Source organism: Trichosurus vulpecula, chromosome 6, assembly GCF_011100635.1.
Source record: "Trichosurus vulpecula isolate mTriVul1 chromosome 6, mTriVul1.pri, whole genome shotgun sequence".
NCBI lineage: Eukaryota > Metazoa > Chordata > Mammalia > Diprotodontia > Phalangeridae > Trichosurus > Trichosurus vulpecula.
In genome coordinates, this window is record NC_050578.1 from 55502074 (window position 1) to 55526242 (window position 24169).

The 24169-nt window shown below is 38.7% G+C and overlaps 1 protein-coding gene across 2 annotated transcripts in view; it reads left to right on the forward strand.

The window, feature by feature from the left end:
• MANBA (mannosidase beta) overlaps window positions 1-24169 on the forward strand; it is a 121535-nt gene that overhangs the window by 53307 nt on the left and 44059 nt on the right. For both annotated transcript variants that reach the window (XR_005010688.1, XM_036763994.1), the window contains exons 9-11: window positions 4009-4126; window positions 13870-13956; window positions 20442-20609. Coding sequence is in view for 1 of the 2 variants with exons in the window: in XM_036763994.1 (XP_036619889.1) it covers window positions 4009-4126; window positions 13870-13956; window positions 20442-20609 (373 nt within the window). In the remaining variant the exon portion in view is untranslated. The remainder of the gene's footprint in view (window positions 1-4008; window positions 4127-13869; window positions 13957-20441; window positions 20610-24169) is intronic.

Sequence of the window (24169 nt, forward strand, 5' to 3'; positions counted from 1 at the left end):
TGCTGCGCTAGGAACTGATGCTTTGGAACATCATAAAACCCTGTCTTTAGGCACTATCACATTTAAACCATCCCAGATAGGTGACAACATACCAATTTTTCTTCCCAAAAAGGATTCCATAATTTCATTAGCCATTGCTTGCATATTTAGCTACGTTAGAGAACATTGCCCTCTGGGCTAATCCACAATTTGAAAAATTGGTTCCTGAATAATCAGGAATTCTCTGTGCTTTTTACTGTTTTTGAAAATGATTAAAAACAAACAAACTAGCTTTGGAATAAGCCTTGCCTCTGTTTTCTGGATAAGGCTTACTTGTCTTGTACTTTGACCTTGAAGATGAAAATTAAATTAAATTAAATAAATTTTTTTAAATTGGTGAAAAAAATGGAGATAACTTGAGTTCAACAGCTTTTTTTTTAAATATGGACTTAGAAGCATTTGTTAGAAAATATGGAATAGATTCTCTCTGAAGTCTGTATTACATTAAAATGAACATGCTCATTATAATATTGAGATGATTTTTCTTAGTTTTTCAAGTTTACCATGACTTTGAAATTCAATATATTATTTGGTATTTTGTGTAAAAAGTATGGCTAATACTCTCATGCTTGATGTTGGTCAAATGATTCATAGCGACTTCCTCTATTATTAAAATGTCTTTCTATTTTGTAATTTATTTGTATTTATATTTTGCAATTTCCCTAGTAGGTCAAACTCTTAAGGCACAGGATATATGGGCTGTAATCTTTTTTGGACATAGATGTTTTTGACTTTTAACTTCTTTGTATGTGGGTCCCATGGTCCCTGTGCAAAGAGCATATGACTTTCTGTCCCAGTTTGGCCTCCCTCTCCACCCCTACCCCGGATGCTGTGTTTTTATTTTTTTCCTGTTTTTAAAATTCTGAACAAAGATCAATACTAGAGCATATGATTCCTTATACCCAATAGAACAGAAAGGGTTGTATGTTAAGCTGAAAATTTCTGTTAGGTACAACTTGCATTCCTTTTAAAATATATAATGAATTCAACATGTTACTTTCAAGCTGTCCTGCTTGTTGTATGTGATTTCTTCTGGTACTCTTTCTATGTATTTCAAAAATATGTTTTAATGACCCTCTTTTCTTTCTTTTCTTTTTTTCTCTTTAGGTGACAGCCATATCCTTAGCTTCCCTCTTTCTTCTCCCCTCCCCCCAGATTGAGAAAAACAGAAAAACAAAACTTCTGTAATAATTTTATGTAGTCAAGCAAAACAAATTCCCACATTGGCTGTGTCCAAAAATGGGTGTCTCATTCAACAACATGAGCCCGTTCCCTCTCTGTCTGGAGGTGGGTAGCATGTTTGATCTTTAGTCCCTTGGAATCTTATTTGATCATTACATTGATCGATTTCTAAGTCTTTCATAGTCATTTATCTTTATAATATTGTCATATAAATAATCAGTTCGTATAAGTCTTCCCAGGTTTCTCTGAAATGATCCCTTTTGTTATTTCTTAAAGTGCAGTAATGTTCTGTTATACTCATAAGCCATATCTTGTTCATTCAATCCTCAGTTGATGGGAACTCCTTGGTTTCCAGGTCTTTGCTATAACAAAGATGCTATGAATGAATGAATGGAAAACATTTATTAAGCACTTACTACGCGTAAAGCACCGGAGATAGAAATAGAAAAGCAAGTCTGTCCCTGCTCACAAGGTGCTTGTATTTAATGAGCTATAAATATTTTTGAATTAATGAGACCTTTTCCTTTTTTTTTTTTTTTTTTTTTTTTGGTTTCTTAGGGGTATAGAGCTAGTGGTGGTATTACTGGGTCAAAAGGTATGCATAGTTTAGTAACTTTTTGTACATGATGTTGCTTTTCAGAATGGTCAGACCAGTTCATAGCTCCATCAATAGTGCAAAAGTGTACCTGTCATTTTTTTGTCATCTTTCCCAAACATATGTTCCTGAAGTGAAACCTGAGTTGTTTTAATTTGATTTTTAATTATTAATGATTTATAGCATCTTTTCATTTATATTTTTTTCTTTTGAAAACTACTTATTCATATCCTTTCACCATTTATCTCTTGGAGAGTGGCTTTGGTCCTTAAAATTTTGAATTAGTTCTTTGTGTGTCCTATATATGAGATCTTTATCGGAGAAATTTTCTGCAAAGATTATTTTTTTTCTTCCTCAGTAATTTTTTCTTCCCAGGTCAACTTTTCCTCAAGGTATCTATATCTATTCCTATCTCTTGTGGGTTTATTGGAAATATTCCCAAAATAGCTGAATGGGCTTCTTTCTTAGTTTGATTGGTCATATGGTAGGTTGGAAGAAGAAAAGATAAAGACAAGACTCATTAAAGAGAGAAGCTTTAGGAGGAAGAATAAAGAGCTAGGTGCTCATGTCAAAGTTTCTGTTTCATCTGCTAACTTTTCTTACACTTCCTTTCAATTGATGTTTCAAACCACTGGGAGTACTATTCCCCTCTCCCATAGCCAGGTGCCTCCCTGTGCTGGTCCATCCAGAACCCATCTGGGCTGCTTGACTGCTCATAAGACTTAGATGAGATGGAATTACCAAATGTTTTCTATCCAATGAGATGAAGGACCCCTATGCCTAATGATCTTGCTTGCTTTTATTTCCTGGAGATCCCTGCCACTGTCATCTAACCCACTGATGGAGCTAAGGACTCTTGGACCTTGTCATCCACCCTACAGCTTGTACTCACAGGACTTCCGGGGCTTTCCATAATTCCTGCAGCTGAGCTTTCTTCCCATAATTAGTGTGTAATTTCCTGGAGAGGAAGGATCATTTCTCTTTTTCTGTTTCTATCCCCAGGACCTAACGCAGTGCCTGGCATAGAGTAAGCCCTTAATAGCTCCTTTTCATTCATTCGTTAAAAACATAAGACTTCTTTGTAGTGAAGGTATAAAAGTATTCTATGCCTACTGCCAAGATTTGCATTTTTATTTGTTTTTATTTTATTAGGGAGGTTACAGTCAAGTCCAGATTTACTCATTCGCCCTATAGTGTTCTCATTTTCATGTCAGGAGATTCTTCTTTTTTACTTCAGTCTTCAGCGATGTAAATTGTGTCCATCAGTGGAATACCCAGTTATTCTTCACTTTCTTTTCTTTTAAAACAAGTTATTGGTGCTTAAAAAAACCCATTTCTGTCACTTCCTAATGAAGTCAGGGAGTGTACAGTTAAACCACGGAAAATCAAAACATTAGTTCTATCAATGTTTGCCTCATTTTCCATGTAAACTCTACTACGTCTCTGAGAGTTACTGTTTCTCTAAAGTCATTACCGAGACTTGCATTGATAAGAATTTTGAAGTCTTTCAATATCTTTCTTTACCTTATTGTGGTCATTGTATAAACTGTTCTCTTGCTTCTTTCTCCTTATTTTGCTCAACATCAGTTTACACAAATATTCCCATGTTTCTCTGATTTATTCATATTTTTTATGGTATAGTAATATTATATTAGATTCATATGCCATATTTTGGTTCACATCACTCTTTAATCAGAAGGTACCCACTTTGTTTCCAGTTATTTGGCTACCACAAAAAGTACTAGTATGAATATTTTGATTTATTGAGACTTTTCCTAGTGTTTTTGACTTCCTTGGGATATATGCCTCATATTGGTATCTCTGGATCAAAGGTCAGGTACAGTTTTGTGACTTTTCTACTATAATTCCACATTGTTTTGCAGAATAGTTAGAGCCATGCGCAGCTCTACCAACAATATGAGTATTCCTCCCTTCTCATAGCTCTTGAACATGTAACAAACTCCTTTTTTTGCCATGCAAATCTGATGAATGCAAGGTGAAACCTCAGAGTTGTTTTAATTTTCATCCCTTATTATTAATGTTTTTGTTCTCATTTTTTACAGGTTAACTTTCAAATAATTGTAGGACTTGTTTAATTTCTTGTGCTTTTTCTACTTTTTTCATATTCTATATTATGTTTCATATTTGTAGGTTTCAGAAGCTTTTATATTTAATTCTCTGTTCTGCCATAGATTACGACTTCTTTTGCGATCTGCTGTGGATGCTAACATGAATACTCTACGAGTTTGGGGAGGGGGTATTTATGAGCAAGATGAATTCTATGAAATCTGTGATGAACTGGGACTAATGGTACATATATATTTTGTGTTTGTCCTTTTGTGTTTGATTTGACCAATTTTCTATTCATAAGATATTTGCATGTTGTGAATTCTACACAATTTTCTCTTTGTGATTTAATTTATTCATTTTTGTAAAGTTCTTATGTTTAAATGTCTTCAGAAAATGGTATATCCTATTAGAAAAGCATTTCAGAAATCATTCCATCCCAAAGTATTTATTGAATACCTACTTTGTAGCTAGGACAGTCATAGGTAGAAAGCAAATAGGCATAAGACATAATACCTTGCCCACAAGGAGCTTAGTATAGTTGGAATGGCAAGGTACATATACCCAAGTCCATACCATAAATGAATGGTTTTGCCTTAGGCCTTTAAGGCAACCACAGGTGAACTTGAGCAAATGTTGTCTGTAAGCAGGACTTGTGGACGTCCAGAATTAAACCAGGACATTTCTTCTCTCCCTTTCTTTCCCCTTTACTAATGTATAAATAGAATAAAGCATTAAAATGTAATGTCCCTCCAGCTTGTTGATGTCAATGTTCTTAAAATACACCTGTTTAAAGATGCCATCATTCAGTCCTTTATCCTCAGTACATGACCAGCCCAGCTCCTTTACTGATTTTTCATAGGTTTGAGGATATTTTTATGCAGCATCTCCCACAATCCACATTGATTTACAGTCTATTTTAAACCCACAATTCAATTTTCCGTTGCTATTTTGATCACTTGCAAAGTATCTAAGTAAGTAAAATTAGGGAGTAGGCCAGTATAAATTAAAATACAGATGGAGTGGTACATGAAGGATTCAAGAAGGAAGAGACCACTTTGGCCTGGAACAGTTATAAGAAAAACTCCTGGAAAGAGGATGTCACGCAGGTCTAGACCCAGAGAGATTACAAGCTTTGGCCAAAGGTAATGTCCAGGGTGTCAGTAGAACTCAGGTCCCCTGAGACCAGACCTAGAGCCAGGCAGTCTGGGCCAAGCTGTGTAAAAGCTCAAAGGTTTTTGTCATGTATCCAGAACTGAGGAACCACAGGGAATGGTGAGATTGTTTTTAATTAGATTAGTTAAAATGAGTGGACCCTTAATTAAAACAGTCTGGCCTTTTGGCGGTGACGGAGGAGAGGAAGAGTTTTGACCCCCTGGCTTCCTGGAAACCTTGGAGAATGGGGAATGACTCTTAAGTGCTTTTTCCCCTCAAGTCAGGGCAAACATTTGAGTTGCTTGAACAACAAAAAAGTTTAATTGAGAGCAGCAAGGAGTAGTGCGAATGAAATTCAGTAAACATTTATTTAACTCCAATTCTATGTGAGGCTGTCCAGTGGTATCAGATCATGGATAGAGAACTGGCCTCCGAGCCTTTCAAATCCTGCCTCACACATCCTTTGGCTGTATGGTCCAGAGTGGGTCACTTCCCTTCTGGACAGTCCTCTAAGGCTGTAGTATATCAGAGAACAGCTGTTGATCTGTGTTGGTTTATCATTAAGGCAGAATTCATGACTTCAAAGATAACCATGAATATGCCTGAATGGTCCAGAATCTCAGGATATAAGGAATTCTCTAAGTAGAAGGCAGAGGAGGTAAAGCATTTATTGAAACTCAAAAGTAGCAGACCCACGGACCAATGTCTCCATTTCGACATCCTGGCAAGAACCTTCGAAAACCAGTATGCCCATCTCACAATAGTGACCAGGAGGCCACAGAAAAACATTATGGCAGCAAGCCAAGCCATACTGGTGTTTCCCCCCCAATGCCTGGGCCCTCCAGCAAGAAGACCACCCACTGGCCTCAAGCCCCTGCTCAGCACTCTCCAGTCTCCACAAGGGTCAGTCCTGCTTTTTTGTAGTGCCTGCCGCCTTTGTTGCCGCTTCCTCCGCAATCTCCAAGCTGTGTTCCAGTTAGCTGACTGCTTCCTTTCTCCATCAGCTCTTAACTGCTCTCACCAACTGCCTCTTAGCTCTGCTGCAACCATTCAGCAAGCTCCTCCCACCACAGGCTTCATGTCATCACATGGACCAGAACTCAGACACCTACCTTTGGCTCCAGTCCTAGCCACGCCCCCCAGGACCCTGAGAGCCCCGCCCCCGAAGCCCACTCAGATGGGTGGGAAAGATCTTCCCATTCACTGATTGCCTTATAGTTGGTAGAGAGTTTCATTACCAGGATGAAGCCCTATACTGATGAAATCACGGCCCTCCCAAGGGCAGGCAAAAAAAGAAAGAAAGAAAAGAAAAACAACACTGTCTCTTGGTGGGAACACGACAACAGAAAAATGACACTGGCTCTTCACAGAGGCTACAATCAAATAAAGAGGCCATGATATGTCCACAAATAAGGGGGAGCTAAGCCAGAATGGGACAAACACAGGAGGTCTCCAGAAGAATGTAAGAAAATCTCGGAGCTGGGGAAGTCAGGAAAGCTTATTTTTTAAGCCTCTGTTTAAAAAATAAATGTGTATTGATATATTTTGTTTTTACATTGCCTCCATTTCCTCCTTTATCCTTCTCTCCCTCTCTGTCCTTCCTCTACCAGAGAGCTATCCTGTGTAGTAGACACATTTCTTTTTCTAAAGAAAAAAGGCAGGAGGGGGAAAAATGAACAAACACAATTAATGCATCAAAAAAAAAACCACCTGTCATTATATGCAGTGTTCTACACCCATGGACCTTCCCCTGTCTTCAAAGAAATTGGAAGAGGTGTCTTCTCATATCTTTTATTTGCAAAGAAGCCTTTATGGAGAAAGTCTTAACTGAGTTGGATGTTGATTGGAGGGAAGGATTGTGACAGGTGGAGTTGAGGAGGGAATGTGTTTTAGGCATAGAAGACATGCCCAAATGAGTGCATGGGGTAGGAGAAATTATATTTACAGGGTTGGTGACCAGCTAGTAGGCAGAGGGCCTCTAATAGTTTTTTATTAGAATACAACGTGGTTTAAATGTACATATTTGGTAGCTCTCTGAAGGACAGCTTGGAGAGGAGAGATATTGGAAGCAAAGAAATCAGTTAGAGGACTATTAGAATTCATTCATTCATTCAATAGACATATTATGCAGCTGGCTCTATGCTAGAGGCTTACGTTACAAAGAGACAGTCCCAGTCCTTTCCCTCCAAGGGTTTACATTTTGTCAGGGAAAATAGCAGGTTCACATAAATAAATGCAAAGTAATTAAAATGAAATTGAAGAAAATAAGGAGGCACAGGAGAAATCAAGAAAGGCTTAATTCAGAGGTAGTTGGGACAGTATCTAAGTTTTGAAGGAAATAAGGAATTTTAAGAAGTGGAGGCAGGGAGGGAGTTGCATGTCTGGTGTGAAGGGGATAGCCTGTGCACAGAGATCTTGGGAGATGAAATGTCATGGATAAAGAACAAGGTTAGTTTGGATGGAATGTGAGGTGGGTGAAGGGATGTAATTACATAAGTCTGGAAAGGTAGGCTGGAGCCTAGATTATGAGGGACTGTAACGGTAAACAGAAAGGCCTGTGGCCAGTCAGGTTGGAAGAGTCCAACAGGCAGTTGTTGATGCAGGACTAGCATTGAGAGGAGGTACTAAGGTTGGAGTTATAGCTCTGGGTATCACCTGCATAAAAGTCCTAGTTGAGCTATGGGAGCTGATGAAATGAGGGCCTGAACTAGTGTGTGAATGGAGTGAAGGGTATGATGTGAGAGTGATTGGGGGGTAGAATCCACTGAACTTGGCAACTGATTGTTTATGGGAAATTGGGAGGAGAGACAGGTTTGGAGACTAAGACTGAGTTCGAGTTCCTCATGGAACGTCCTGGTGTAGATATCCAACAGGCATTTGGAAATGTGGGATCTGTGGCTGTCAGGACAAACTGGGTTTGAAAGTATCAGTGTGGGTGATAACTGAAATTGTGAGAATCGGTAAGATTGTCAAAGAAGAAAATAGAGAAAAGTGGAATAAAATTTAGAATTTAGAGCAGAGGTTCTTCACCTAGCATCTGTGAACTTGTTTTTGATAACTGTACTTTAATGTAATTGGTTTCCTCTGTCATCCTATACATTTTGTTTTATGCATGTAAAAACAGCATTCTGACAAGGCGTGTGTAGACTCCATCAGACTGCCAAAGGGGTCCATGATGTAAAAACAGTTAAGAACCCCTAGTATAGGGGACAGCCTTGCGGGTAGAGGAAGAAAAGTACCAAATGATATGTAAATGTTTAAATGTCTTAAATCTTATGTATTCCATATGAATACACATTAGTTTCTTGTGTTTAGTTTTTAGTTCTTGAATTAGAGAACTTGATAAAAACCTTTATTTTTTAAAAAGCATGATGAGAGGTAAAAGGAGTTTATTTCTTTCAGTTAATTCAAGAAACAAAAACTATCCATTGAGTTCTTGGCACAGAATAGGATTAATCACAGGAGATACAAAACCAAAAATGGAATTGTCTCTGCCCTTGGGGAGCTTATATTTCCTTTAATCATCCTATAGGAAGTGTAGTTGTTTAGATTTTTCATAAGCAATAGCCAAGGATTGTTCCATTGTTTACATGATGGTGGCAAAGATCTTACTTGAAAGTAACATATTCATCAGGGCAAAAAAGAGCTGCTTGAATGTTGGCTTGGCAAGCTACACCTATAAAGTGGTAGCAAATATAAAGGATTTAAATATTTTTATGTGTCATATTCACTTGGGTTAGGCTTTATCATGATTTTCTTTTAACATACACATGTATAAAAAGGATGAAGCAATAAAACCAAATCTTCACTAAGCAATTATTGTGTGCAGAGAATTGTGCTAGGTCTGGGGGAAGAGACAAAGTTTAGATAGGAGATAGTCCTGGTCCTCAAGAATTTTACCTTCTAATAGTGATAAGGATACTACCAGGTAGCTCCAATACACTTATCATGTAATATTGTATAATAAGGAGTGGAATAATCAAACACTATATGCAGTATGAGGAGGAAAGGTTATTTACCAAGCTGGGCTTAGGGCATTAGGGGTCAGGGAAAGCTTTCTGGAGGAAGTGGCATTTGAATTGGGGTTTAAAAATTTGAGTAGACTGATAAGGAGAAGGAGGGGAGAGCATTCTATCAGCCAGTCAACAAACAGGAGTGGACTCAGTGCCGTGCTGTGTGCTGGAGATACAATGACAAAAATGAAACTCTCTCTCCCCTCAGGGCGTTCATATGCTATTTAAGGGAGGTGACAAGTATGTTTATACATAGATACAAAATACAAGGTAAAACAGTTGGAAATTTCAGGAAAAGATTCATGTGGCATTTTCCAAAGAAAGCAAGAAATCCTAGGAGGTGGAGGTCAGGAGAGAAGGCATCTCAGTTGTGAGGAGACAGAGGCTGCTGAGAGAGAGGGGCATGTGAGTAAGGGCCAGTGCCAGTGTGGCTAGAATACAGGATATGAGAAGGGCAGTAATGTATAACAGCGTTGGAAAGGCCAGTTGTGAAGGGCTTTCAAAACCAAACAGAGAAGTTTATATTTGATCCTAAAGGTAATAGAAGGCCTTTGGAGTTCTGAGTAGAGGAGATGGGATAAGCCGTTGTTGTGTCTAGAGAGTGATATGGTCAGACTTGAACTTTAGGAAAATAACTGTGCTGAGATTGGGTTGGAATGGGGAAGGGCTTGTGACAGGGATACCAGCTAGTCAAGGGGGAATGGGGGAAGGACTAGAGGAGGATGAGCATGGTGCATGTTTGGGGCGGCCTTGTTGGCACATAGAGGGGTAATGAGGAGAAATCATCAACTTGATCATTCTTTAGGGTATTTGTTATTGAGCCATCGTGGCAAACCATTGGGTTAAGTGAGCCTGGGGATAGAGTGGGAAAACATCAAGTAGTTGGGGGACCAGAGGTCACAGTAAGGGCCAGGACTCGATCTGATGTGAATGAGGGAAGGTAGAAGTGGAGGTTTGGGCAGAAAATGGAATGTCAGAATTCCAGATCTTGGAGGAGGTGTAAGTTGGTAAGGTCTGAGATGTGATTGTACCAGTGTGTGAATTAGAGAGTGATGAAGATAGAGATTGTTGGAACAGAGGATGTTGAGCAGTTGTCTGGGGAGGCTGTAAAAAAAATATTTTGAAGTCCTGAAGCTCAGTGGGAAAACATGTGGCAGAAAAGACCACAGACCAGGTGCTAAAGGCACTGGAAAAGATGTGAGATTGACTACATAAGCAGATGACAGCAGCTGGTTTAGGGAGAAGTGGCCTGTGCTGTAAAGGGTTTGAAATATAAAATGTCATTGAGAGATGGTGGTGAAGGAATAGCAGGAAACAAGGAGGATATTTGCCCTTCCTTCTGACCCTCTGAGTGAGGAGTGAGGTGGAATGAGGGAATGATTGGTCTTCTCAGAGAGGGTTATGAGAGATTTGATGTTCTCAGGGGTGAGCAAGTGAACTAAATTTTTTTTACATATCAGCTTTAAAGATATCCAAAAGGGCAGAATTAATGAAGGAATTTTGTACTGAACATTAGTAAAATTTGATATTGTTAAATTTGTTGGACCAGATTTATTCATTGGGGTTTTTTAAAATGTCTAAATTAATTTTCCATTTATGTTGGACTTAACTAAGAGTTTGTTTTATTTTATTTTATATTTTTAGTTAGAGTAAAACAGTTGTAAAAATATATAATGTTCAAGTAGACATGACTTGCATATTTTGTTTAACCTATGATTTGAATTTTGCTTTGTTTTTGTGCCATAAAAACTTCTCCCATTTTATGCAAAGAAAGGAAATAACTTTTGTTTCTGCAAGACTTTGACCCTTTATATCTCGGAGAGGTCACATGTTTCTCCATCTCAGCTGCCTGGTGAGAGTGGAAGATGAGGAAACAAAGAGAACTAGATAAGAAGGAGGGAGCTTTCTTCTTTTTCCCATCTAGTACTTGCTTTCCTGAATCCTTTTCCTTCTTCTTTATCCCTTCCATCTTCTTTTCTTCCTTCTATTTTTGGGATTCCTGCTTCAGTTTCGGGCAATTACAGATTTAGTTTTTAACCATTAGCTTGGTCTTAATGAGCTCCTAAAGGGCAGGGACTATAGTTGATTTATTTTTCAACTCATAAAATAATAAAGTTCCACAAAGCCCAACTTATTGTCCTGGAGGGCAGGGGCAGGAGAATACAAATTAAGAGATACCAGGAAGAGTGGTATGCAAGGTAATGTACTCTTTGTGCCCTGGAACTTCCATGGTAGTGGTGAAAGCCTGGCAGAACCCTGAAATGCTGGCCAGTTGAACTCTAGTGATGCTGCATGGTACCCTGTGTAGTAAGAAGAAATTCTTTCACTGAATTTAAGAAATATTCTAGGCAGGGGACCATAGTATTGCAGGCTGGTCCTACTCAGAGCTGTCACGGTAGTCAGCTTGGCACAGAGGATAGCAGAGTAAATAGGGATCCAGTATGTTCTGATACTGCAAGAAGGCAAGATACAGATATATCAGAATGAATCAGAAATGATAGAACCTCACCTGCTGGGCAGTGATAGAAAAATAATGATAACTTCATCTCTATGCCTGGAGGTAAGAGCTGAAATCAAGAAGATGGTAAATTCTGAGGAGGGAAAGTTGAAGACCCTGAGATCGTTGGAAATCTTCACTTAATGCAGGCTCCAGGAATTATATCTGATGATGAAATGAAAGCTAAAAACAGCATTGGTAATCTCAAATGACAGGGTGACTGCAAGTAGTAGAACATAAACACCAGAACAGTAACCAAAGCCGAACTGGTATCTGCCATAACCATCATGATTGAATGTGTCATCCTCAGCCTTTTGATAGAATATGTAAAAACATTCTGGAACCCATCCACTGTCATCTGTATGGCAGCCATTGCCATGGCGAGAACCACAGGAATCAAGCTAGAAGACCTCTGAAGGAATGCCACGAGGATAGGTGTTCCATGAGACTGTCTGAAATGATGTCAGAGAGTATTGAAGATGTGTGGGAAGCCATGTTACTGTTGGTTCACACATTAAAAAACTTGAATATCATATTGTCCAGCAAATAAGAAACATATAGAAAAGAATGCATAAAATAAAAACATCAGGAATTCTAGGTTCCGTTCTTTAGCACAGAAAGTAGTCACTCTTTATCACTTAAAAATACCAAGAACAGCTCCATAAGCACTTACAAAAGAAAATAGCATGCTGATTGAAGAATAAAAAAGAGTATGTTGAAAGGAGCATTGGGAAACTATTGAATAAGCTGCCTGGGAAAGCACTGTAACATTTATTATATCTTTGTTGATTATTGCATAGCTTTTGGTTTATTTCCTCACTCATGTTTTATTCATGTACTAAACATATAGAAGACAGAAGTGTAGTAGAAATGTTAGAGTATTTGTTATTCACACGGGAAATCATTCTCTACTTATATCAATATACCAAGTCAATGATGTCAAGACTGATTGATAAGAAACCTTGGAATTTCTCAGACAGTTTTCAGCCCATCTTGATTCTATCTAGACTTGAATTCATTGTCATCTCTCCTAAGTAGAACTAAGTATGGCTTCTAAATTAAGGAGACAATCAAACCAAAATGTTTTATTAATTACTTCATGTCCGTGGAAGATATAAAATCATATTTTTCCAATGAAAAATACATTAAACAGCTCTTTTGTATCATGGAATTTTTCTCAAATGATGTCTTAAAGTCATATGGATTTGATAAGTACAATATTCTTTTCATGTACCCCAAGGAAAGATAAGTGACTAAAAACATTGAACTTGAATCCAGCAAACATGTTGAACTAATGAATGAAGGTGACATTTACAAAAACTTTGGTCTTCTCTAGGCAAGACGTATCAAGTGTAAAGATACAAAGCATAAAGAGGAGACAAAGGCCAAATATGTTAAAAACAACATCTTTAAATCTAAGCTGAATGTGAAGGACATGTTTAAAGCAACACCCTTCTCAATGTGTACTGTAAAATGGACCATGACAGATTTGGAAAATCTCATAACAAAAATCAGTATGGACAACGTCAGTAAAACAGTTCAAGGTGTCTGTAGAAAGATCAACAGTTCCTTGACAGAAAGGAAGAAGCTTAATGGATCTTCTTAGAGCATATGTTAAGACCAAAACCTATAGAAATACTTTTGGAACAAACAAACCTCACTTCAAAAAGCAATGGTAAAAACTGGTAAGAGGTAGACTGCATTGGACTTGCTGAATGGAACTGGAAGTGGTTAACTTTGCAGAAGAACCGATGAAGCCCTTAGTGGCTAGGTAGGAGCTGTCCAAGAAACGGAAGCCTGAAACGGATTGGAATGCAGTACAAATAATGGTCAGAGTATGTATAAAAGAAAAATGGGATAGCTAACAAACTTTACTCAGGCTATTCTAACTAAACTTCATGAAAAGAGATGAGAAGTATGGAATAAAAAAAATTCACAATTGTATGATATTTTCAAATATGCTAAATATTTTGTTATCTTATTTGATCCTCATAAGTATGTGCTTATTATAGCCATTTTACTGATGAGAAAGCTAAGGTTCAGAGAAATTAATTGACTTATATGCAAGCTAACAACTTATAATTGTTTGAGGCTGGATTTGAACCCTGGTCTTCACTTATTCTAAGGCCAGCATGCCTATCATTTATGCTATAGTAGGTGCTCAATAAATTTTTCACTAATTTGACTTATATACATCATACGCATATCAAGCTAACCCCTATATCTCCCAAAGTATTAAAAGATTTCTTTGTAATAAGATTATTAACTGAACGATTTCTTTTTTAGACATCATTTACCAACTCTAATTTTTTGCCTTGTAGATATGGCAGGACTTTATGTTTGCCTGTGCTCTTTATCCTACTGACCAGGCCTTCATTGACTCAGTGAGAGCAGAAGTTGTTCATCAGGTATGAATGCCAGGTGAAATATAAGCTTTTTATGTTTGTCTTGGTGTTCCAGGTTCTTTTAAAAAAGAGTTTTATTGACACCTTTCTTATATATCACAGTCATTTGCTAATATAGCCTTTTTTCTCACCAAAGTCATTGTTGTAATGGAGAAAAATAAATAAAATCAACATACAAATCCTTTGTGTTTGATAGCGCATACAACATTTTTAACCCATAGGCCACCACTTCTCTCTCAGGAGTAAGAAAATGTATTTCATCATCCATTCTCTAGGACTAATATTGGTTATTTAATTATATGAACTTGATTGTCTTTTAGCGGTGTTTTCATTACATTTTGTAGTCACGTATGTTGCTCTCCTGGTTCTTCTTTATTCTTCATTATTTCATGCAAATTTCTCCGAACTCCTCAGTCTTATTGTGCAATAATATTCTCTCACATTCATATACCACTATTTGTGCAGCCATTTCTTAATCAATGGACCTCCACTTTGTTTCCCATTTTTTATTACCTCGAAAAAAATTGTTGCATCTATTGTTTTGACCAGTGTTTCTCTCTTTGACCTTCTTAGGGCATGTGGTCTATAATTGGACTGCCTTTATTTTCCTCTTGTTCTCTTCTCTTTAAACTTCATCTCTTATTTTAGAAAAATTAAACTGCATTTAATTTTTTTTTAAATAAAGTCTACTTAACTAATTCTGCAAGCAGATTAGGGATTCTACAACTTCAAGGTAAAATCTGCTTCAGTCCCATTAGACTCTGATGGGAGACTAGATAAATGGTTTTAGAGTTTGGAACATTTTAGTGTCTTTTTTAAAAAAGAGTATGACACTAGGTATCCTGAGAGTTTTAGACAAAGCTTCTCTGAGAATAATTGGAGTGCTAGCTTCTGCCATACTCCCAATTTCTCCCCCTGTAACAAATATTATTAAAAGAGAAAAGATAATGTAGAGTTCATGTTAACTTAAGGATTATTATTAAGGATGGAATGGGTTGCAGATTGCTTTTTTGTTTGGTTTTGAAACCGTACTTATCTGTATAGAGAACTCCCTTTGAGGAAATTCCCTCCTCAGGTCATATCAGGAACTGCTTTGTAAATTAGAATCTTAAAGTATGGCCTGGACACTTTGTGACTGAGGTTGGCTCTCTACCCACTATGCCACTTGTTCAGTCATTTTTCAGTCGTGTCCCAACTCTTCATCATCTCATTTGGCGTTTTCTTGGCAGTGATACTGGACTGGTTTGCCATTTCCTTCTCTGGCTCATTTTACAGATAAGGGAACTGAGATAAATGGGGTTAAGTGACTTACTTAGGGTCACACAGCTGTAAGTGCCTGAGGTCAGATTTGAACTCAGGAAGAGAGGCATCTTCCTGACCTCAGTCCCAGCTCTCTGTCCACTGCGCCACCTAGAGTAGACCCTGATCCTGGCATTTAAGGCCCTTCACCATATGACTGTAATCTGTCTATCGGGCTTTATCTTATGTTACTTCCGTTCTTATAGTCTGTGGTCCAGGCAGTTGGATTACATTATGCCTGTGTTCTATTTCTGCTGTCTCTTATTTCTTTGTATTTCCTTAAGCTGTTTCCTCTATCTTGAGTCGACTCCTCCCCCTCCCCCCATCCTCCTCCTCCCTTCCACAACTGTTGGAGTTTCTTTCTCTGCTTCATGGACACTCATTCAGATAATCCCTCAGGAATGAAGTCTTCCTTGGTACTCCTCTCCCTCCCAGCCAAAAGTGATGTCTCCATCCTCAGATTTCTCACAGCCCTTCTTTTCTCAGGGTACTTTTATCCTACTTTCCTTTGTATCCTAGGTATTTATGTGTGTATGCCTTTTCCTCCATTAGCCTGTAAATTCCTTTAGAGAAGAATCTGTTATATCTGTCTTTGCAACCCTATTGCCTAGAAGGTCTACAAACTATGACCCTTGTATTAAAAACATAAAAACCATTCTTAGTCTCTGGACAGCTCAAAAAAGCAGCAGCATACTGGATCTGGGCCTCTGGCTGAAGGTTGCTGACCCCTGCCTTGGATCATTGCCACACATGTATGATGTTTAATTAATATTTGAATCAAAATGAACAAACATTTATTAAGTGCTTAATGTATAACTAAGTAATAAAGGGAGATAGGAAACTTAGATAAACCATTATCCTTACTCTCGTCTTACAGTTTAATGGAGAATATAACATATACATATAACTGTAGTACATGATATGTCCTTAAGATATGTCTATTTGGAAAAAAATGTTATTACTGCTCTGGGACCCAAGGAAGACTTCCTAGGAAAAGTATTTCAAGTGGGCTTTAATGAATGAATTCATATGCAGCTTTTGGGGAGATGATACAGCATGAATAGAAAATGGCATGAGCAGAGAGATAAAGGTTAGAAAGCATTTGCCATGTACAGAGTATAATGAATAGTCTAATTTAAATGAAGGGAGGGGAATAAGGCTTCAAATGCCAGACTAAGGAACTTTGAAATTTATTTAGGGGCAATAACCATCCCTGCCTTCAAAGAGCATAAGTGCTAATGGGGGAGACAACTGGTATCTAAATAGGTACCTACAAGATACATGCAGAATGCATGGAAGGAAATCTCAGAGGAGAAGATAGTAGCAGCTAGAGGGAACTTGGAAAAACCTCCTTAGAAAGTGGCTTTTGAGCTGAATTTTGAAGAGAAGCCAGGATTTCTAAGTCGTTGAGATGATGAGGAGAGTGTTTAAGGAAGAGGGAACAGATGATGCAAGGGCAACACAGATCAGAGAGGGATTGCAAATAGACTTCTTGTAGCTCAATCTTAGAATAATGCATAGAAAGGTAGGGAAGGGGCCAGATTGTGAAGAACATTGAATACCAGACAGAGCAGTTTATTTTTAGTTTATATTCACTCTTAGAAGTAATAGTGAACCCCTGGAGTTTGCTGAGTAGGCAGGGTAACATGGTCAGACTTATACTTTGGGAAAATCCCTTTGGCACCTATGTGACAGAAGAATTGGAGGGGCACCAGATTTGAGGCAAGGAGATTAATTAAGTGGCTCTTGTAGTAGGTCTAGGCAAGAGATGATGAAGGCCTGAAGTAGGGTGGTAGTGACAGATTAGATGTGGGCAAGTGAGAGGGAGGAGTCATTCAGAGGTGATAGTGAGTGACAGGTAGAATACTGGTACTCTCAACAGTAAGTAAGAAAGTTGGGAAGAAGAAGGGGTTGGAGGGGAAAAAACATGAGTTTTGTTTTGGATTATATTGAGTTTGTGATATCTATAGAACACCTGGTTCCTAAATATCCAGCGGGCATTTGGTAATCTAAGCCTGAGATTCAGCAGATACTAGGGGTGGATACATAGACCTGGGAATCATCATCACCAGAGGAGGTGATGAGATCACAAGTAAGGTGCTGTAGAGTCATCATAAATGAATTTGAGGAGCAAAGAAGAGATTATCTGTCAGATCTACGGATAGGGAAAGAGTCCATGACTAAACAAGGGATAGAGAGGATCACATAAAGTAAAAGGAACAATTTCATTATATAAAATTAAGAAGTTTTTCCACAAACAAAACCAATGCAGCTAAAATTAGAAGAGAAGTGAGTAAATGGGAAAAAATCTTTGTAGCAAAAGTTTCATTTCTAATACACAAACATAAGTATATAAAATATGGAATTGATTCAGTCATAACAAGATAAGCCATTCCCCAATTTATCAAATGGTCAGTGGATATGTGCAGGCAATTTTCATAGAAATTGAAGTTACTATGAGTATTTCGAAAATACTAAATCACTAATAGAGAAATGTAAATGGAAACTGAGATTCTGCTTCCTACCTATCAATCAGATTGGCAAAAATGACAAATGCTGGAAGAGCTGTGTGAAAATAGGCACATCAATGTGCTATTGGTAGAACTGTGAAGTAGCAGCTCTTCTAGAAAGCAATTTGGAAATATGCCAGGAAAGTTATTAAGCATACTTTTTTATTTTTATTTTTTTTTTTAACGAACCAGGTTATCTTTATTCACAGTTGGGGAGGTGGAAAAGGGGTATCCCCTGATCAGTCCAAGAGCATGGATGTTGAATGGGAGGGAGGAATAAAGGATGGAGATTCAGCATTCATCCTCACCCAGCAGGGCATAGGGGTTTGGGCCTGCCAGGTGTGAAGGCCGGGCAGGGGTGGGGGTGTCTTCATCTCCCTCACCCTCCTCATCGGCATCTCGATCCTCCTCTCCCTCCTCTTCCCCAGAACTGCTCAGCTCTTCTTCCTCATCCTCATCCTCACCCGACAGTCCCACCCTCCCCTGCATCATCACCAGCTCCAAGGTTTCTGGATGGGACTCCCAGGAGGCTCGCTGGTCACTGTAGCCAGGTGGACGAAGACAAAGGCTGAGCCGTCCGTCAGCAGCCAGCCGAAGGAGGCTGTTGGCTGCTCGGTACACATCGTTCCTAGCTGCTTTGGCTGTCTTGTAACCACGATTAAGCATACTTTGACTCAGTGATACCACTACTAGATCTGGACCTCAGAGAGATCAAAGAAAGACAAAAAGGACCCATATATACAAAAATATTTATAGCATTTTTTTCACAATGGCAAAGAATTAGAAACCAAGGGGATGCCCATCATTTGGAGAATAGCTAAACATTAGGGTTATTTGAATGTGATACAATTGTGCTCTAAGAAATTATGAAGGGGGCAATTTCAGAAAAACCTGGGAAGACTTGTGTGAACTAATGCAGAGTAGAGTAAGTAGAACTAGGAGAATAATTTATATAATAACAGTAATTGTAAAGGCAAACGATTTTTAAAGACTTAACTTTGAACAATAGTGATCAACCATGATGCCAGAGGGCTAATGATGAAATATGTCTTCTACCTCATGAAGAAGAGAGATGATGGACATGGGTGAAGATTGGGTCATATAGATTTTTTGGTCTTGGCCAAAGTGAGAATTTGTTTTGCTTGACTTTACATGCCATGTCTCTGTCATGACTGTACATATTTGTAACTGGTGTTTTGTCTTTCTCATTGGTGGAGCAAAGGTTTGGGAGGAGGTGGGAGGAAGAGGAGGCAGATTTTCTTTAAAATATAATTTAAAAAAATTTAAGACAGATTTAAAAAAAAAGATGGTATAGAGAGAAAAGAGAAGAGGCTCTAGGCCAGAACCTCAGAGTACACCCATGTTTAGTGAGTATAACTTATTTATGAAGATCCATCAGAGAAGAATGAAAAGGAAGAGCCAGGTGGGAAGAGTGCCAAGAGAGAAGTGTCATGAAAACCCCAAAAGGAAAGAATATGCAGGAGAAGACAAGGATCACTGGTGTCCAGTGTTGCAGAGAGGGCAAGAAGGATGAAGATCAAGGCCATTGAATTTGGCAGCGAAGAGGTCATTGGTAACTTTTGAGCAGATAGTTTCAGTTGGAGGTTTAGAAGACAAAAGGAAGAGAGAAAGTGAAGACATTTAACATAAATGACTTTTTTAAAAAAAAAGGAGTTTAGCTGAATGGAATGATGCAGGATAATAGGGGAGATATGGAAATGTTTATATATAGTATTGGAAAGAACAGTACACATAAATATTAGACAGGATGATAGTGAAAACAGCTGGAGAAGACAGAAGGGAATGGGATTGGATGTACATATAGAAGGGTTGGCTATGGTAAGGAGAAGGGCCACTTCTTCATCAGGGTATTGAGCAAGGGAGGAGATAGTGTGAAATGATATCAGAAGACTGTGAGTTGAATAGATGGGAAGAAGAGGAAGCTGTCAGCCAATGGCCCCAGTTTTTTTCCATGAAGTATGAGACAAAGTCTGGGAGGTTGGGAACAGCAGCTGCTGTGGGAGGTTTGATGAGGCAAGAAGAGGTTTGGAACAGAAGCTTTGGAAAATGAGATAAAGAATTGATTAGGTATGCATAGAAGGATTCCCTGGCTGCATTGAGGGGCCCATTGATATTAGATAATGTGGATTTGTAGTGGATTCATTAGCATGGTTTTATGCCTCCTTCCAGCTCTCTTCTGCACCACAGTCTGTCCCCAAGTCCATCCTTGTGGTCTTTCCAGCTTGAGCTTGTACTTCTAAGGGACATCTACCTCCTCACCTTACTGGTGGTATCTGAAGTGTGTTGTCCAGTCAATGACATGCATTTAATGGGTGGCCCATTATGTTAGTCCATCAGGACACAGACCTGGGATAGGAACCACATAAGGACAGTGACCTGGGCCAACAATTTAATGGGAATAGTAGCAAGAACAGAGGGTGGATTGTATCTGGAAGGTTGGGTAATGTTTTCAGTGATCCCAAACTCCTCTGACACATACAAACCCACCTTTTGAACAGCAGCAGCATTTTTCTGATGATGCTACATGGCTGCAAATCAATGATCACCAAAGAACCACAATTTCAGGTGACAACCCAGAACTGTTCAAAGAGAGAAGCTTCGCATTTCTTTGTCCTATATGCTTGAAAAAAAGTGGCCTTTTTTTCCCTTAAATTTCAGATCAGAAGATTGAAATCTCACCCATCCGTCATCGTATGGAGTGGTAACAATGAAAATGAAGTTGCTTTGGCACAGAACTGGTTTTCTGTGCCATCCAGTAAATTCCAAATCTATGTCAGAGACTATGTGACATTGTATGTGAAAAATATCAGAGAAATTGTCCTGGCGGTAAGTACCACTGCAGTGTATTTAGGAATGAATTTCTAAGTGAATTAATGTAGGTAATGTCTCTTTAGCAAGAGAACTTTTAGGAGGTTTTTTTTACCCCAGGATTTTCCTTTTCCTTCACTGCTGCTGCTGCTGATGTGTAGGGCTTTGGGGAGGTCGGCATAGAGCTTCAGGCCATTATTGTGGGGAAAAGGGAGGGAGAGAGGTGACTTATTAATGCTAGCATTAGCTAGTTCTGGTCAGCTTGGCTAAGTCACAACTTTTGAAGGTCTTCAATTTCTTATCTTAAAAGATGGGAGATTGGATGGGATGATGTCTAATACCCCTTCCAACTCTAATATTCTGCACCTTTAGACATGGACATTAGACATCAGCATGTTGGTATATTTTCCGCTGCAATGGAAAGGTGTGTTATGTGACCAGAAAAAAAGAGGTGGGTCAGTAATAGAGTGAGAAAGAGGAATAATGAAACCTGACACTTAGATGCCATTGTAAAGTTTGTAAAGACCTTTACCTCATCCATGGTCTGGCTTGAGCTTCACAACAACCTTGTATGGTAGGTACAAGTATATTTTACCCCATTTTTTTCTGAGGAGGAAACTGAAGCTCTCTCACTTTCTGTATCCAATCTGTTACCAAAGCCTGGAGATTTTACCTTTGCAAGGTCTCTCAAATATGCCCCTTTTTCTTCTCTGCCTCTGCCACCACCCTGGTGCAGGCCTTGGACACCTCATGCCTAGACTAAGTAGCCTACTGGTGGGTCTGCCTGCCTCAAGCCTCCCCACTCCAATCCATCCTCCATTCAGCTTCTAAAGTAATTTTCCTCAAACTCATGTCTGATCCTTCTCCCAACCTCTCCCCCCTTGTCTATTCCCTACCCCCACCCCCCACACTCAGTAAACTCCAGTGGCTTCTTATTGCCTCCAGTATTGAATACAAAATACTCTGTTTGGCATTCAAAGCTCCTCCTACCTTTCCAGTCTTACCCATTACTCCTCTACAGGTACTCTTCGATCCCATGACGTCAGCCTCCTGGCTGTTCAACAAACAAGATGCTCTACTTCAGTTCCAGGTGTTTTCTCTGGAGTTCCCCCATGCCTGGAATGCTTTTCCTCCTCTACTCTGACTGCTGACCTCCCTGGCTTCCTTTAAGTTCCAACTAAAATCCTGGGTTCTACAGGAAATCTTCTCCAACTTGTCTTAATTCCAGTGCCTTCCCACTGTTAATTATTTTCTATTTATCCTACATATAGCTTGATTGTAGGTACCTCGAGGGCAGGTACTGTCCTATTTTTGCATCTCCAGCACTTAACATAGTGCTTGGCAGAGAGTAGGTGCTTAATAAATGTTTATTGATTGAAAAAAGGAAACTTGGACAAGTGGGATAGCTTTGGAACTATGTGTTGAATTTATTATTTATTTTTTAAAGAAAAAAGCATGCTTTATGTGATAAATCAGCAATGTAATACTCATTTCTGTTTTCCTTTTCTGCTTTGTATAGGGTTGTGCTTGTTAGTGTTTGTCAAGTTCAGAATATGAAAAATAAAAATTATTTAAAAAACCAAAAGAGAACAAATCAATAAACTAGTTGTGACTAAAAAATTTACAAAAGCAGCAAATCAAAAAACTTCAGCCAAACATAAAATAGAAAATTCTAAATCAGAAACGTAATTCAGAGCAAACAAACAAAAGACTCAGGGGCTGTTTTTAAAAAGAAATTAATGAAATTAATTAATCTGGTTTTAAAAAGAAAAGCAAATTGCTAACATAAAAAATGAAAAATGTGAATTGACTACAAATGAAGAGGAAATAAAGAAAATTAATAAAAATTATTTTACCCAGGTATAGGCTCAACAAAACTGATAAATGGATTAATATTCACAAAAATATGAAATATTGAGATTAGCAGAATAAAAGTGGAGATTTTTAAATAACCCAATCTCAGATAAATTGAACAAGGAATTCCCAAATGAAAAAACCTAGGACAAGATGGCTTTACAAGTGAATTGTATCAAATATTCAAAAAAATCAGTTCCAATGTTACATAAACTATTTAGGACAAAAAAGGGTAAGAAGGGGTTTGTAGGAAGAACAGTAATTTGTTTTTATGTAGGCTGTACTGTCTTTTTAAAAGGGTGGGGAGGCCATGTGGCTTCCTTGCCTCCAGAGGCATAAAAAAATTCAGCCTATGAAGAATTGCTGTCCAGGCTTTTATAAAGTGTTCCTCTTGCCCTGTGGGGAATGCCTTTTTGACATAGCATGGCTGGTTGCCATGGTGAATGCAGAGGATTATGGGAATAGCTGTTTTATCTGAATTACTATCTTTTTAAACTTAGGAATTACATAATTTTTTTTATCCCTTTCTATTAATGAAGTCATTTTTATTGCATGTTATTGTTCACAAGTGTCTCATTACATTCTAACATTAAGCCAGAATCCTTAGATTGGCCTGTATTTGGCCTGGCCAAGAATATTTGGCATGGTGAGCAGTGGAGGGTTTGCCATGGTTCTGTGGTAAATTTATTATTCAAGTGGAAAAGGTTTCGCAGAAGAGTGAGAACCCATGGTGGTTGGATGGTCAGAGACAGGACATTGCTACAGTGTTGAGGGTGTATGGGAAGCCCTCTCACTGTAGTAAGAAAGCGAAATCTCCCATAAAGTCCAGTACTCGTGGCATTTGTTAATGGCTTTATAAAGAAAAATTAAGATAAATTGTCTCTGTTTATTAGACAGGGCAGGTAGGTGGTGTAGTGGATAGTGTCCGGCTTGGAGTTGGAGAGACTCCCCTTCCTGAGTTCAGATCTGGTCTCAGATATTTAATAGCTCTGAGACCCTGAGTAAGTCACTTCACCCTGTTTACCTCAGTTTCCTCATCTGTAAAATGAGCTGGAGAAAGAAATAGCAATTCACTCCACTCCATTTGCTGAGAAAACCCCTAGTGGGATCACAGAGAGTCAGACTGGACTTAAATACAACAATTTGGCAATTAGAGGCAGAGACGAATGACCTTTTGATCTCTAAGGACCATGTCCTAAAGCAGGGAGGGGGCAGCTTATGGCTCTAGTAATAGCCCTAGTGGAAAGGGCCAAGCTAATAGGGGCTCCAGATGGAATGTCTGTCAGCTAGCCTTTATTAAAAATACCCACTATGGGCCAGGCACTGTGCTAAGGGGAAAATAAAGAAAGGCTAAAGAACCGTCTTTTCTCTCCTTGCCTTTCTGAGCATTTAGTGTATGATCTCTGACCCAGAGGTTTCCTTGGAGAATGTGAGTTTAGGGCTGGAAGGAAAGAGAATAGGAAGAGTAGTAATGAGGATTGGGAAAGCATTCCAGTGGTAAGGATCTCTCCAGTTCTCTCATGAATACCACCATCATACTAGAATCATAGGAGCGCCATTTTCTGTCAGGCAGTCAGAGGGTGGACAGGCTTTTACCACTGAGGAATCAGGGTAGTTTCAGGAGAAATGTAAACAGCAAGCTAATGCATCATTTGAACTGTGGCTGCTAAAATTATCTCATGAGAGCAACTTTAACAGTTGCAAAGTTCCATCTGCTTAGACAG